The sequence below is a fragment of the Caloenas nicobarica genome, chromosome 1 (assembly GCF_036013445.1).
Source record: "Caloenas nicobarica isolate bCalNic1 chromosome 1, bCalNic1.hap1, whole genome shotgun sequence".
Taxonomy (NCBI): domain Eukaryota; kingdom Metazoa; phylum Chordata; class Aves; order Columbiformes; family Columbidae; genus Caloenas; species Caloenas nicobarica.
In genome coordinates this window covers 71848779-71864227 of record NC_088245.1, presented here as the reverse complement: position 1 = coordinate 71864227, position 15449 = coordinate 71848779, and the positions used below count along the sequence as shown (strand labels likewise).

General features: G+C 47.3%; 1 protein-coding gene across 2 annotated transcripts; it reads left to right on the top strand.

The window, feature by feature from the left end:
- The first annotated feature begins 663 nt into the window (after nt 1–663).
- LOC135995225 (zinc finger protein 239-like) lies at nt 664–6529 on the top strand. 2 transcript variants are annotated; one of them, XR_010607081.1, is made up of 3 exons: nt 664–910; nt 1469–3246; nt 4661–6529. XR_010607081.1 is itself a non-coding variant. In XM_065646368.1 (2 exons), exon 2 carries the CDS (start codon nt 1480–1482, stop codon nt 2479–2481), a length of 1002 nt encoding a protein of 333 aa, XP_065502440.1. In that variant the 5' UTR covers nt 664–910; nt 1469–1479; the 3' UTR covers nt 2482–6529. The 2 variants fall into 2 exon arrangements, 1 of the variants encoding a protein (XP_065502440.1); XM_065646368.1 differs by having other exon boundaries at nt 1469–6529.
- The last annotated feature ends 8920 nt before the right edge of the window (nt 6530–15449 follow it).

The following is a 15449-nucleotide window of genomic DNA, read 5'->3' as shown; positions in this document are numbered from 1 at the left end:
CAGCCCCTGTTATATATTGAAAGGCCACAATAAGGTCTCTTCAGAGCCTTCTCTTTATTCTGTAGCTGGAATAAAGAAATTTGAGGGAGGAAACAGAGGCAGTTGTGATACAAAGACATGCTGGGGAGTGTTAGGTGAAGAAAACAACTGAGGCAACAGTAAAATGTGGCAGCGTGAGGTAGCTTGTGAAGGCTGCAGGGCAGCACGGCAAGAACTGGAAGCCATGGCACAGGCTGGGCAGCAGCACAGGTTGGCCAACTGAGGAGGCCGACAAAATCTCGGTCCTTTTTGCTTCCTACTGCCCTGTGGTCCCTGAGTGCGGATGCTGCACTACCACCGAGCGGGGCTGCACCCCTATGGCTAAATCCAGCCGTGCCCAGGCCCCGCTGTGTGACCTGTGCCAGCACGGTGCCTGGCCTGAGGCCTGCTCCGGCCTCTCCTCGCTCCTTCCAAGTCCCTCCATGGGGCCAGGCCACGGGTCACACGGACAAGGAGGAGCAGCAGGGAGAAGCCGGCGGTCGCCCTGGGGCAGCGGGAGAGGCTGCGAAGTGCGCGGCGGCTCGGGAGCGGCGGCGGCTGAAGCCGCGGGCGGGGAGGGGCTCCACCGGTGGCCGAGCCCAGCCCCGCCGCGGGGCCGGGCCTCGCCTGCCGGGGCCTCCTGCAGCCCCGCGCCCGGCCAGGGGGGAACCTCCGGCCGATGCCTCCGCGGTGAGGTGCAGAAGGCAGGGCTGGCCGGGGCCGGAAGGGTTACAACCGTAGAGGCCGGCCAGCCGCCTGCCGGGAGCCGCAGGAAGTGCCGGCGGGGAAGGCAGGGAGGCGGCCGGGCCCCGTGCGGGGGAACTTCCCCTCCCCGCGGCCGGGAGCTGCGCCCCGCGCCCGCTCCGGGCCGGGGCCGCGCCGCCGGGCGGAGGTGAGGCGGGCACGGCGGGTCGCCACCGCAGGGCGGGTGCTCATGAGGAACCGGGGGCCGGGCTGTGCGGGAGCGCCCGGGGCGGGGGTTGGTTTTCCAGGAGGGCGGAGGGGCTCGGGAGGGCCGGCAGGGCGCAGCCGCCGGGCCCCGCCGCTGCCTGCCGGCCTGCCCGCCCCGCCTCCTCCCCGCTCCCGGTAGCTTCGGCCTCCCGTGTCCCGGCCCAGCCCCGTCAGGCGGGGAGCGAGCGGCAGGGGGCCGCTGCCGCCGGCGGTAGGGGCGGGCGCGGGGTGCGTCTCCTCCTCAGCGCCCGTGTCGGTCGGAGGCGACAGGGGTCGCCGCGCAAGCGGGTGGCAGAGAGCGAGGGAGGATGGAGCCGGTCCTGACGCCTTCGCGTCCCCCTTGGAAGCGCCGGAGCCGGAACGGAGTGGGAGGGAGGAGGGCGGCATCTGACCGGGGGCCGTGTGGGGCGGCTGCGGTGGCCAGGCTGGGTGGAGAAGTGGGAGCGGGGCCGTGGCTGAACGTGTTGGTTGCATCTGGACTCTCCGTCTGTCCCGACAGGTGATGGGAGCATGAGTGAAAGTGACGGCGATCTCCAGCGAGATGGGCCGGAGGCAGTGGAACCCTGCAGGGCCATTTCAGACTTTTTCATGAGAGAAGCTTCTCCTCCAGGCTGTGACCGGCAAGTGTCTTGTCCAAGGCCAGACCTTGTCTTTCCAGAGACTGGGGCAGAGAAGACTTCTCGCTGTGGCTTTCGGAAGCGGAAGGAGACGGTGCATCAGCGAGCATTCATGGGAGAGAAGCCCTACATCTGCATCGAGTGCGGGCAGAGCTTCAACCGCAGCTCCGACCTGATCCGCCACCAAAGGATCCACACCGGGGAGAAGCCCTACATGTGTGCTGACTGCGGCAAGAGCTTCAGCCGCCGCTCCCACCTTATCCAGCACCAGCGCGTCCACACGGGTGAGCGGCCGTACCAATGCAAGGACTGTGGGAAGAGCTTCAGCCAGAGCACCCATCTGGTGCAGCACCAGCGCAACCACACTGGCGAGAGGCCCTATGTCTGTGCCAAGTGTGGGAGGAACTTCTACCAGAACTCAGGCCTGCTCCGCCACGCCAACTTTCACACAGGCGAGAAGCCCTACAAGTGCCCCCAGTGCGGGAAGCGCTTCAGCGACAGCTCCAACCTCATTGCCCACCAGCGGCTCCACACGGGCGAGAAGCCCTACAAGTGTGCTGACTGCAACAAGTGCTTCAGTGAGAGCTCTAAGCTGGTCATCCACCGGCGTGTCCACACAGGTGAGAAGCCGTACTTGTGCCCTGACTGTGGGAAGAGTTTCAGCCAGCGTTCGCACCTTGTCCAGCACCGTCGCACCCACACTGGGGAGAAGCCCTACAAGTGTGCTGAGTGTGGGACCTGCTTCAGTGACAACTCTACCCTCATCCGTCACCGTCGTACTCACACTGGGGAGAAACCTTTCAAGTGCTCCCACTGTGGGAAGAGCTTCAGTCGCAACTCCTACTTAGTCTTACACCAGCGGGTACATGTGTGGCCTGGGGGTGCTCTAGGATAAAGCTCCTGATCCAGGCCTGTCCAAAATGTGCCTAAGGGATGAGAGGGTATGACTGCATGAGGTTGCCTGGATTGTAGGCAGCTGGCCAGAGTAATACCTTTGGCCTGTGTTGCCATTTTCAGTACCTCCTTCTCCCAGCACACCTCAGGCATTGACAGAAAATGAGCAGTGCTTGCAGCGGGTAGTTCTGCATCCCAAGGCCCTGTCATCCTCTTTTCCCAGTATTGGAATCAGATGCCATCTGCCACGCAACCGAGGTGCAGAGGTTTCCTCTCACCTCTCTGTGAGAGGTGTCTGCCTGGGAGCCTGAGGAGAAAATGTGCAATGTCAGGTCACGTGATAACTGCTTGGTCATGCAATATATGCATGTGTGGTTCGATCAGGGGAAATACCATGGGAGGTGGGGTCCTTAAAGGGCTTTGTTCTGCTCACAGCTGAAATGCTCTGACCTATGTAATACTGCACAGGTCTATGGGAGCTCACCATGCTTGTGGTCTAATCCAGGTCTGTGTCTCATACAGCAGTCAGGAGGGTCAAAGCTGAGAAAGTCCTGCTGAGAAGCTGCCAAATCTACATTACGCATATAGAGTATGCAGGCCAACATGATGCACAGGCAAAGACCACTGGAATCTGCTTGGAAAAGGAACATGTAGAAACCAGAGGAGTAAGGCATGCCTGCAAAGGTTTTCTGCAAATGCTGCTTGGATGGTAGGAACAAGGAAGCTGCGAGATAGGGACATGGCCTGTTCTGGAATCTCAGAACTGGTAGGTAACTAATATAGAGAACTCATATCCGAAGGCTTAAAAAAAAATCAGGATTATACTTGCTGCTGCTAAGACCATGGTACGCAACTTGACAGGGTATATGGAGGTCACCTGTGAGTTTGTACTGGTAGCCTTCTCGTTCTGCAGAATTCGGATTCACAGATACGGTTCAAGTGGGCTGGCGTAAGCTGTGTTGCAAAATGGGACAGAACAACAGCATACTGGGACTGATCTGATTCCATACCAGTATTCCTCAAGTCCCATTTTGACCAGTGTGTTTGCGTGTGTGTAACGTCTATATGTATGTATTCACCTATGTATGAACCAGCTTTTATACTAAGTGCATCTTCACACTCACATGTGAGCGATCATGTGTGCACATGCCATGGCAGTGGTCAAAGTGGTCAGTGGTGTGACACTACACCGTATCAGTACTTCTCAAAAATGCTAAACATACTGTATGAACAATTAATAGCATTTTTCAGTAAGAAGCTGGGAGAAATAGGTTTTGTACCAAAACATCTGAATTTTCAAATTGGGACATTCAGTTTTACACTGATTACTTTGTGTGTGTTAAAGACCTAGGACTGAGTTGTTTTATTTATATATATATGAATGTGTGGCCTCTGTGGTTGCTAAGAATGACTTCAAAATGTCACTCAGCATAGTGCTCTCTCCCTCGTTTTACACAGGTACGTATCAGTGGCAGCTGTAGGATGTACCCACCTCATGGTTTTAACTACAAGGAATTGCAGTGTAACACTTTACATGGTTTATATTTATGACTGTTTTGCCGCTTATCATTTTAGTGATGGTACCAACTGGTGTGCTTATCCAGCACTGCTGGAGCTTAGAAAAAAGTTCTGGTTTTGCAGTGTACCTTACTGATCCTGTAACTGGTTCCATGGCTTCAGTGGGTCTCTGGAAAAAGGGATGTAGACTGAAGCCAGTGAAAGGACTGGAGCTGTGGTGAAGAAGAGATGAAGGAAATAAAAATGCCAAGAAGATCCATGGATTTGAGCAGCTGCTGGCCAGGGATGCTTGTGAATGGCTTGCTCTACCAAACTGGCTACTCGGAGGGATTGCAGGGATCCTTTCTGCAAGCCCCAAGGCACTTCTGGGTCCTCAGCTGCTGATAAAATGTTATTTACATATAATTTAATAACAAGGAGCTGTAGAGGCAGCACAAAATTGTTTGCAGCTCCTAGAGGAACAAGGCACCTTTATGTGCAGCTGCTCAGGGAAATAGAAGGTTTCAGAAATTAGGTGGGCTTTGTTTACACAGGAACCAAAGCCTTCATTTGCAAATGCACATTTTGCTTTTAGCTTTGTGTTTGGGGGTTTTGTGTGTGTTTTTGTTTGTTTGTTTGTTTTTTTTATGAACAGCTTCAGACCAATGACTTCTTGATTTCAGTTGCACTTCTGGCAAGTGGTTTGGAAATACAACTAATGATCATCTAGCTGGTTCCAGAAGCATCAAGATTTTCATTTGCTAGCAGACCTTCAGAAGGAATCCTATAGATCTCAGCTGATAGACTCGTTTTTAACTGAATTCAAAGGTTATGCTACAGTCCAGCCGTAGAACTGATCAATTTATGTGGGTCTGCCCTATTCCAGTTGAAGTATCCTAGAGGAAATCTGCAGCATTAAAACTGTCTGGCTGAGAAGCCCTGTTTGCCAGGAAAAGGCATCTTGTCAATGCAACTTTTCCTTTGGCAATCTGAACTGAGTCGCTCTAGCAGATCAATGAAATCAAACCCAGGTCTGCACATAGTTGAGCTCAACTCAGAATGCTCACATTGCGATTCTGGTTTGAGAAACCAACTGCCTCCAAATAAGCCTTCACAGTATTCCTCAGAGCTTTTCCTGTCTACATGCTTTGTGTTCTGTGTGTACTTAACAGTGCTCTATAAATTAAAAGGATTGACATGCATTTATTTCTAAGATCTTTATGAATTTATTGAAAACTAGCCAAATCGAAGTGGCTTTAGGGTTCACAGCACGTTGCCAGTGCAGTAGTCATAGCAGCTGGGATTGGATTGCTTGCTAGTGTAAGCACATTTCTGGAGTTCCTTTCCACAGCCACTGTCAGTTTTCCCTGTTCAGTGTCATTTGGCTGAAATAATTCACTTCCCCTCGCCTGTCTGCCCTTTACTGTTTGTGATCATCTAGCTGGAGAGGAGAATCTGGGCACCACCCTTTCTTTGCTGTTGCAGAAGTTACAGGGCACATTCCTGTTCTTCCAGGGATTTAATCATCCTGTGGGTAGCACAAACTCAAGAGCCGAATTCAGAAGACAGAGGTATGGGCACGTGCAGAAAGTCAAGAACCAGAAGGTTTATTTTCACAGCAGCTAGCTCACTGGCCTCTCTACCAGCCATCTCCTCCCTCAGGATCATAGTGGGAGTCTGCTGGAAAAAGAAAAAGGTAATCAGCTACTATCATTTCCAGCAGAGCATCCGAGGCACACTCCATCCCAGAGCTGTGGTCACCAGCTGGTGCCCAGATCCTCCTGCCAGCTGAGGGAGCTCTGTAGAATACTGTAAATTCCTGTTGTGCTTATGGTGCTTAGATACTACAGTGAGACTATGGCACTTTAGAAATACCTAAGGTAGACAAATGGATGAATGACGTCTTTGAAATAAAATTTCTCACCCTAGTGTAGTTTTTCATCCCATCTTTTTTTCCTTGTTTCTCCCCAGAGTGAGCTTTTTGGCCCCTGGCAGGACCAGGTTTGGAAATACGTGTCATCCTTTGCAGAGGGATGATTGTTACTTAGCACAGCTGCTGTGCAATGCAAGTAAGAATTTGGAGGTGAGGGATATTCTTAGAATTGGTCTTCAGTTTCATGTAACATTTCTGGATGAATCTGAAAAAGCCAGAAGGTGGCACACGGTGCTTACTGTTCCTTTATGAGAGAAAGTGGCAGAACCTCATTTTGCAGTGACACACCATCCTGCTGGGTGATGAACCTGGTTCTACCAGAGCTGCAGTTGCTCTAAGGAGATTATCTTCCCCGAATCTCCCCCGGTTCTGTCACCTAGGTTGTATGTGATCCAGTTTTCTAGTCCCCTGCTGACAAAGTATTTGTAATAGTGATAAGTGAAATACAACTTCTTTTACATCCCTTTCTTCATTGTTATGACTGGGAAAACATTTTTTTTTTTCATCTTGGACAAGAGGTGTGTTTGGTGTGTTTTATGTATTTAATAAATTTTTAACAGTATTTAATGTGTAATCTCTAAAGCAATTTTTGAGATATAGCAAACAAACAAAACTGCTCTTGTATGCACAATAAACTATTCTTTCTGGCCCTGTTTCCTCTTTACCCCAGCAACACTGGTCTGAACAGCCAGAGACATAACAGTGGGAGCCTCCATCTCTGAAAAAAAGGAAAATACAGGGTATTTGAAGAGATGGAGCAAACAGAGGCATCTACTTTGCTGCTCGTGCCCTCGTGTCCCAAGCTCTGAAATGCCTTCAGCCCTTCCGTGCCAAACCTGATACACCTCACAAGCAGCCTGATCCACCTCTCAGCTCTCCCCTTTTCTCGTTCAGGTGATTGCTGGCTGTCTTAGTAGAAAATGCATGAATCCACCTGATAAAACTGCTTGTGCAGTCCTGACGGAGTTTGACAGCTGGCTGGTTGTCTTCTCACAGGCCTGGCCTGTTTGGGACACTCATTCACGTGAACAGATGTGACAGCCCAGGAAGCAGAGACCATAGGAACCAGACTTTTTACGGGAAGCAAAATTTTCCTCCTTCCTGAGACTTGCTATGGAGGTATCTGGAGCTGCAGATAGCTGACTCTGTACTGAGAGACATGTTGGGATGGGTGGGACAGCATGGTCAGAGCACAGTAACCCTTCAAAGGTAAGTGAAGGCACCCAACAGCTAAAGTAGGCCATACCAGGTCCAAACATTGTCATGGATGCAGAGAGTGTAAAGATGTGCAGACTCCTTTGTTCCCTTCCCTTTGGTGCTCTGGGTGCAAAGCGCAGCTCTGTTGGATGTAAAGATTGGCGTTGCTTAGAAGAGACTTGTCTGAACAGCCATATGGGCAGGCAGTTCAAAATAACTCTACCACACCACAGCAAACCTTGGCTGCACAGCGTTGAGGGACTGAACAAAGTAACTTCCATCTGAAAAAGCAAAGCTGCTCACAGAACTCGCAGCACATCCCAGGAGGCCAGAGCAAGGAAGCTGCTTGGAAATGCACCTGGTCTGACCCCTGACAAAGCTTCCTCCGAAAGGCTTCTCTGGTAATAGTGCAAGCGCAACTGGCCTGCATAAGCCTGTCTCCCTGCTCTGGGCATGGCTAAGGCTGGGGCTAATGGCATGGCTGTATTAAGAAGGGCGACACAGCCAAAGTAGGGGTGTTGCAAGGCATTTGCCAGCACAAAGGTGAAAGGTTGAACCAGGCCACCGTGTGAGGGAAAGGGTAAGCAGAAGAGATTGAAGTGGGATGAACAGCTAAGAAGAAAGACTGGGGAGCTGGATTTCCTGAAGCTGCTGGGAAGACAAGGTGATTTGGGGGTGGTAACAGCTGCATGGGAGAAAGGTCACCATTCTCCAGACCCCCCAAGTAATTGCTCCCTCCTATCTGGACTTGTTTTTTTGCTTCCTGGAGCACTTGCAATTCCCATGCTGCTGGTCATGTGTTGCTTTGGGCTATTTTCTCTACCTCAAGCTGGCCATCACCAAAATGCTGCTGAACTCTACCTAGCTATGGTTCAGGTGTTTCCTCTTCTCCATCCTTAAGCACAGAACCACAGAGGAGGCTTCTCTGTGTCAGTCCCTATTCTGTCAATGTTTTCCCTCACAAAATGACAGTCTCTCCTTGCTTACCCTAAATCATCCCAAAACACAGACAAGATGCATCTGTCTTTACAGAGGGCAGAGCTTTTGACAGTCCTACATCATCTGATCTGCCTTTTCCCAGCCTTAGCCCAAGATCTTGTTTTCTAGGACAGGGACTGAGAAGTTGCTTCCCACAGCTCTGCACCTGGCTGTTGTGCTTAAGAAGATGCCTCTTTGCTGGTCAACTGTCAACTGCTTTCTTTTCTTGTCTGATTGTTTTAACTGCTGACCTTTGATTTCTCTCTATGCCTCCAGGCAGGCGCAAATACCAAGCAAAACAGGAAAAACAGCGTTTACATATAGTATGTGTTGGAGAGATTGCAGACATCTTCCCAATTCATTGGACATATGGTCAAACCTTTATGTGATCGTAGGGTCAAATAGGAACCACAAGCTGCTTTATTGGAGAAAAAAAGAATCTTTTAACAATTATCACAAGAAGGAAGCAGCAATGGGAATGCAGGAGGCAGGGCGTGGAACAGGTATTTTTTTCTTGTGTCTAGAGAGAGAATTAAAATCACTGAACAGGAGTCCTCACATTCTTAGAAAGTTGAAAGATGATGGCAAAATATGGCAGTACTTCTTTTGTACCCTTGAAGTCTAAGGAGTTACCTGGCATGGTCGACAAAGATGTTATGTCTCAGGCCTATTCTGAGCACAGAGGTTAGCATGGGAGCATTCAGCTTTGCCTTAGGGAAGCCACATCCTGCCTTAAGCCTCAAGCACTTGCTTTAATTTGCCTAATAAGTGATGTAGCTGCTAAGGTTAATGTGTGGGTTCCAACTGCACCTTCCACCTCAGTGAGCCACTAATGCATGTGAAGAAAAAGTTAATTCTTTTCTGAAGAAATGCAACTTGACAAGACCCTGAAATTCCTCAGGCTCTGAAGCTCTTGATGCTTCACCTTCATTTCCATCAGTACCCAAACGAGCCAGCTGCCAGCGGGGGCATTCCTGGGGAGGGAAGCAGTGAAGTGCCAAGTCATGAGCAGGAGGGGGAGAAAAAGGAAATGACTGATATTTAAAAATACTCAACCCAGGAGGCATGAAACATGAACTAAAGACAGAAGCCAGAAGAAACCCAGATATGGCTTGGAGTACAAGACAGAATGAATAATTACAAATGCTCCTCTCCAAGCCTATCAGTAGGTGAAAATCACGTCGGTGCTGCTGTGATGATGTGGGTTAGTGCTGGTATATCACAGCAGTGTTATTTTGTTTTCTAGAGCTGAGAAGTAATGTTCGTCTGAAATACATTTACAAATTGGTACCTCTCTCTGTAACAAAAAGCTATTAGATTCATATCTGTGAAGAATACCCTTCTATTCTATTGCTGCTAAACTGAGGAAGTGTGGTCTGGACAATCAGGTAGTGAGGTGGACTGGGAACTGGCTGAAAGAAAGAAGCCAGAGAGTCGTGGTCAATAGGGCAGAGTCTGGTTGGAGGCCTGTATCTAGTGGAGTGCCTCAGAGGTCAGTACTGGGACCAATATCATTCAATATATTCATCAATGACTTGGATGAGGGAATTGAGTGTACTATCAGCAAATTTGCTGATGACACCAAACTGGGAGGAGTGGCTGACACGCCAGATGGCTGTGCTGCCATCCAGTGAGACCTGGACAAGCTGGAGAGGGGGAAAAATTTAATGAAATATAACAAGAGTGAGTGTAGAGTCTTGCATCTGGGTAGGAACAACCCCAGGTTCCAGTATAGGTTGGGGAATGACCTATTAGAGAGCAGTGTAGGGGAAAGGGACCTGAGGGTCTTGGTGGACAGCAGGATGACCATGAACCAGCACTGTGCCCTTGTGGCCAAGAAGGCCAAGGGCATCCTGGGGTGTATTAGAAGGGGGGTGGTTAGTAGGTCGAGAGAGGTTCTCCTCCCTCTCTACTCTGCCCTGGTGAGACCTCATCTGGAATATTGTGTCCAGTTCTGGGCCCCTCAGTTCAAGAAGGACAGGGAACTGCTGGAGAGAGTCCAGCGCAGGGCCACAAAGATGATGAAGGGAGTGGAGCATCTCCCTTATGAGGAAAGGCTGAGGGAGCTGGGGCTCTTTAGCTTGGAGAAGAGGAGACTGAGGGGTGACCTCATTAATGTTTATAAATATGTAAAGGGTGAGTGTCACGAGGATGGAGCCAGGCTCTTCTCTGTGACAACTAATGGTAAGGGGCAATGGATACAAACTGGAACACAGGAGGTTCCACTTAAATATGAGAAGAAACTGCTTCTCAGTGAGGGTAACAGAGCCTGGAACAGGCTGCCCAGGAAGGTTGTGGAGTCGCCTTCTCTGGAGACATTCAAAACCCGCCTGGATGCCTTCTTGTGTAACCTCATGTAGGTGTTCCTGCTCTGACAGAGGGAGTGGACTAGATGATCTTTCGAGGTCCTTTCCAATCCCTAACATTCTATGATTCTATGATTCTCTTGCTTGGTGCTAGCACAGCCCCCATATCTGCAGTACTCTTCCAGCACTTAAAAATAATGATATCTTTCTCCCTAATCCACAGAATAAACAACCTACATCAGTTGAATAGCAGCCACTGCCATTACCTTTTTTGCAAATCCATCATGTGAAGGCCTGTTGAAGTAAAGCTTGTGTGAAGATGTTTTGTGCTGGCATCTGTGCACAGTGAGGTTTGCTCTCTCATCCCTTAAGAACACAAGCAAAGGATTCCTGCATCGTCATCCACAAGGCTCCTTCAACTGGCTGAAAAATTCATATTTCTTGTAGCAAACAGGTATTTCTGAGGCTGGGCTTTCATGACTTCCTGCAATTGCTAACTGCTCTCACTGACTTGTGACAGCAGATGACATCAGATGGCTGAGGCTCTTGCCATCTGCAGCCATCCGCTGGGTTATTTTTAACTTGGATTGCTTTCCTGATCCAGCGCTCAGTGCAGCTCCACAAACAGCAGGGTTGGCACAAGTGAGGGAAAATTGCAGTCTAGGGGGGGTGGTAACAAACATCCAAAGAGCTCAGCCATTCCTTAAGTTGGTATTGCCACCATGCAATCATGGAATGAAACAACAGGTCTGGGGAACAAGTTAAAGCGAGTTAAAAGAAAGCAGAACAAAATCCTGTACAATTTTCTTGCACACAAGGAATATTTCCAGAGGAGGACCAGCTTATGAATCTTTTGTTTTCCAAATGTACATCACACAGCTGGAATCAGTGCTCATCTCTTGCTAACTAGCTTTGAAGAGTGAAGCTGCCAGGTGTGTACTACCCTGCTCAACCCACTGAAGCTGTGGTTCCACCTGCATTTCTTTGAAAAACAAAATAAGTGTTCCTCATCCCCACTTCTACATGTCCTTGTGGTCATTTACTTCCATGCTCTGCTCACTGTGCCAGTGCAGCTGTGTGTGCAACTGTGTCATGACGCGGATTGGAAAGTTTCAATGACTGAAGAGAGATAGTTCCCCACTCTACCCTCAATTATTTTTAGCTGGATCAGTTCCTGATCCAGTCCACTGTACAGACACACAAACAGCTGTGTCAGTGTGACAAGTGGAAAATGTTTGAGGGAAGGAGAGGAGAGGCTTAGACGAGTTTAATCATCACTGGTACCAAACAGGAAACCACAATCATGAATTATTGCTTTAAATGCCCAGCAGCAATTATTTAAACTTTTGTACAGCCATTTGTCTTGCTCCTTATGCAAGGAACAAGGCCTAGGGAACTTCACAAGCCTGTGCCACTGAAATAAAATACCATTGTGCCTGGTTTAGCTGCACTGCTCTCAGTGAATCAAGGGAAGCTGAAAGCAAGGAGCCTAAATAAGTCTGCTGGTACGTATAGCAGTGAGGATTCCTCATAGGTTGCTTACCTGCTTGTACTTTTGCCAGCCTGTGCACTTAAATGTCAAGTCCTGCAGAAATCAAAGTTTGCCATCTTAGTAGTCTGGAAGTGTGCAAAATGTGTTTAGAAAATGCTCTAGAAATGATCCTCTGGCATTTTAGAGCAACCTGTGGCTTGCTTTGAAATGCTCCAAGTGTTACAGCATAAAAGACAAGTGGCATCTTCTCTGCTCTGCAAAACAGTGGTATTTTTGTCTTCATACCCTGAGGCTCAAGGTAACCCTTACTGCTTCAACCCGTCTTCATGCTCCCTTCCTCCATCTAGGACACTTGCAGATTGGATGAACAAAGGAAAGTCCTTACCGAGTTGTGGCAGCTTGACTGTGTCTCATGTGCTGTTGCCCTGACCTGGAAGTTTGTTTTCTTGTCAGAAGTGGTTTGATGAAACATGGGTAGATTTTGGTTTTCTTTGTCTTCTTCCCTGAGCCTTTTGCTGCTGGGATGCTCTCTCCTGTTTCCTCTCCTCTTTCCCCAGTGGTGTGCTCCAACAGGCAGCACAAAGGAAGGGATGGGGAGTCAAGGCTCATTTCCTCCTGTGCATATGGAGAATTATGTTGGCTTCTGTGGGAAAAGTATCTTCTCTTTGTGTTCAGAGTAGCAGGTTAAAAACCAGAGAGCTGGTATATTCTCCAGCACCTAGAAGTGGGGACTTAATTAGGGAAAAGAAGGTCCTGAGTCTGGATGTCTGTCCCCTGCAGCCTCCTGTCCGAGCTGCAGAGCGGGCAGCAGACTGAGACAGCAGAATCCAGGTCTCCCCAGCAAGGAAGACCATCTGAAGCATGAGGAGCAAGTTCCTCCTCTCGCACAGGCTTGGCTAAGGAGACAGTGAGGGAGAGCAGCCAGAGCTACAGGCAGGACAGGGGATCCCACGTCATGGAAAAGAGGAAGAGAGCGTGGTGGGAGGGATTGATGTTCTGGTAATTTCCCAGGGAAAAACACAATTTAAGATATGTTTCTTACAAATATATGAAACTTAATTTGATACTGGTTTTTTTTTCAACAACATGACCTCTCTACATATTTGATTAAAAATGAAAGATAATAAGAGACAAACCAAAGGTAAGACCTTAGCCCAAAGCAGAAACTGAAATGACTTTCCTTCTTCCTTTAGCAGCATTTTGCCTGGTTTCTAAATGTGACTGTTAGTTTCTGTTTGAGACAGTTCACATACAGTCTGGATTAAAGCATCTGTCTCTCGGTTTGGAGTACAATATTGCAGCACATGCACCTTGGGCAAAAGAGTGATTTGAGTGAAAACCTGTCAGACAGAGCATATGCAATGGACCATGTGCTTCAGTTCATGGCTTTCCTAGAAAACTCATGAAGACAATAAAGACCTGCAGTCTTTGAGGCAGAGACTGAAAGAAAAAAGGAGGGAAGTTGTTCCACTGCAAAATGTTGAGGGAAGAATAAAGAGCTGGCTGCAACTAAGCTTGTGTCCAGAGCTGGACTCTGTGGATAAAAAAAAGCTTAAATTCCAGTTAGCCAGCTCCTGCTGACACAGGAAGCTTTATAGAGTTAAATACTAACCTTATAAACCTAAATGCTGACCACTATCAGAAGACAGTAAGCAAATCTGAAACCTAATTTAAAGATGGAATTGAAAGCATAATTATAATCTAGAGACTTACCCAGAAATAAAAAATCTGCTCAGTCAATTCAAATCACGTAGTGGGGCATATGAGATGCTCCTCCCATAGGGTGCCTGAACAACTGCTGCTGTGGGCAAGGAATGGTGGCGATATTGTTAGATGAAAACTTTGCTCCACCCAAAGGCACAAGTACAGAAAGGATTTATGGAACCATAGAATCACAAAATGGTTTGGGTTAGAAGAGGCCTTCAAAGCTCATCTAGTCCAAACCCTCCTGCAATGAGCAGGGACACTTCAACTAGATCAGATTGCTTAGAGTCCTGTCCAGAATTATTACAGGGGACGTAATTAAGTCCTCATATAACAAAATTAAAGTCTAGTGGGTTAGCTAGATTTGCATAGGAAATTTTGCCTAGACTCTATCAGACCCAGTGTCAGCCAACAGTACCACACAGCTTTCTGATGAAGCCTCCCTACCACCTTGCTGCAATATCCCTCCTGTGGCCTTTTCCAGTATTGCACAGGTCAAAAGTTGGAACATCATTTGGTGTGTGGCAGCAGAAATGTAACATTCTGCCAGGTTAAAATTACCACACCAATTTCAAGAGGTAATGGAGCAAGCCGAACTGGAGTGGGGAGCATTGATAATTTAAAACCAAGGGGAAATACAAAACCGAAAAAACAACCAACCAGTCATAGAATCACAGAACCATTGAGTCGTTTATGTTGGAAAAGACCTTTAAGATTACAGAGTTCAACCATAAACCATCTTAGTTTGCATAGTGCATATGTTTTCCTACTTTTATTATGATCATGACTGCAGCAACAAAGTACAATCCCTGAAACTGTGGACAAAGTCACCACTATAGAGTTTGTCCCAGGAAACCAAAAAGCTGTGCAAATTTGTTGTGTTTGTTTGTTTGTTTGTTTTTTTAATCTCAGAATTGTATCCAGGGTTGACAAGCAGCAAGGGGTAAAAAAAAATAAACAATAATGAAATAGAAAGGGAATAAAACTGGCTAGGAAGCTATATAGGATAATAAATAATTTAATTTAAAAGGGACTCAATATGAACTCTTCATAATACTATATTCTGAGTGGACGAACTGAGTCTAAATTCCTCTGCCAATACTTCCTCTCCTAGGCTAATTGAGTAGTTAACATTCACTAATAAATCATGTACGAGATTTAGATAAAGCAATGCTACCTAAACCAAATAATTAACAAATTAAACAGGAAAAAAATGCCCTTGCACATAAGCGTTCATTTCAGCTGTAAATCGCACATTTTCCTTTGCATACAAACAGCATGTAGACTTTTCCTGAAAGCAAGAAATCCTTAAGAACAAATATTCTAAAAACATTGTACTTACAAAGTTGATAGTAGAAGGAATGAAAGCTCAGCTCTGTGTGCTACACATTATTGTGGGTAACACCTGATCTAAAAAGATTTTTGTCAAATCTAGAGGTCAGAGCTTAAATACTGATGATCCATTTCATGCTGCAAAAGTCTCATCCCACCATAATACACATATTTCCTGACTTGACTGCATTAGGTACACTCAACTGATAAAAATACAAGAAAAACCACTACGAATTCTCCGTATCATTAAGACACAAAATTAAAAACAGAAGAAAACTTTTCTGCTCCTGCCCTGCAGTATAAACCAAAAATGTTGCACATAATACTACTGTGAAATCAGCCACTACAAAACTTAGTTCAGAATACTCCTTCCTCATATGGAGATAAAACATTTGAGAATGGACCATTACATTGTTTTCTAATTACACATTCATATATTTATATTTATAATAATATGTACTATAATAAAAATGTATATTTACATTGACATATTTATTTACAAATAAATAATTTCATGTAAGAAATTTTAA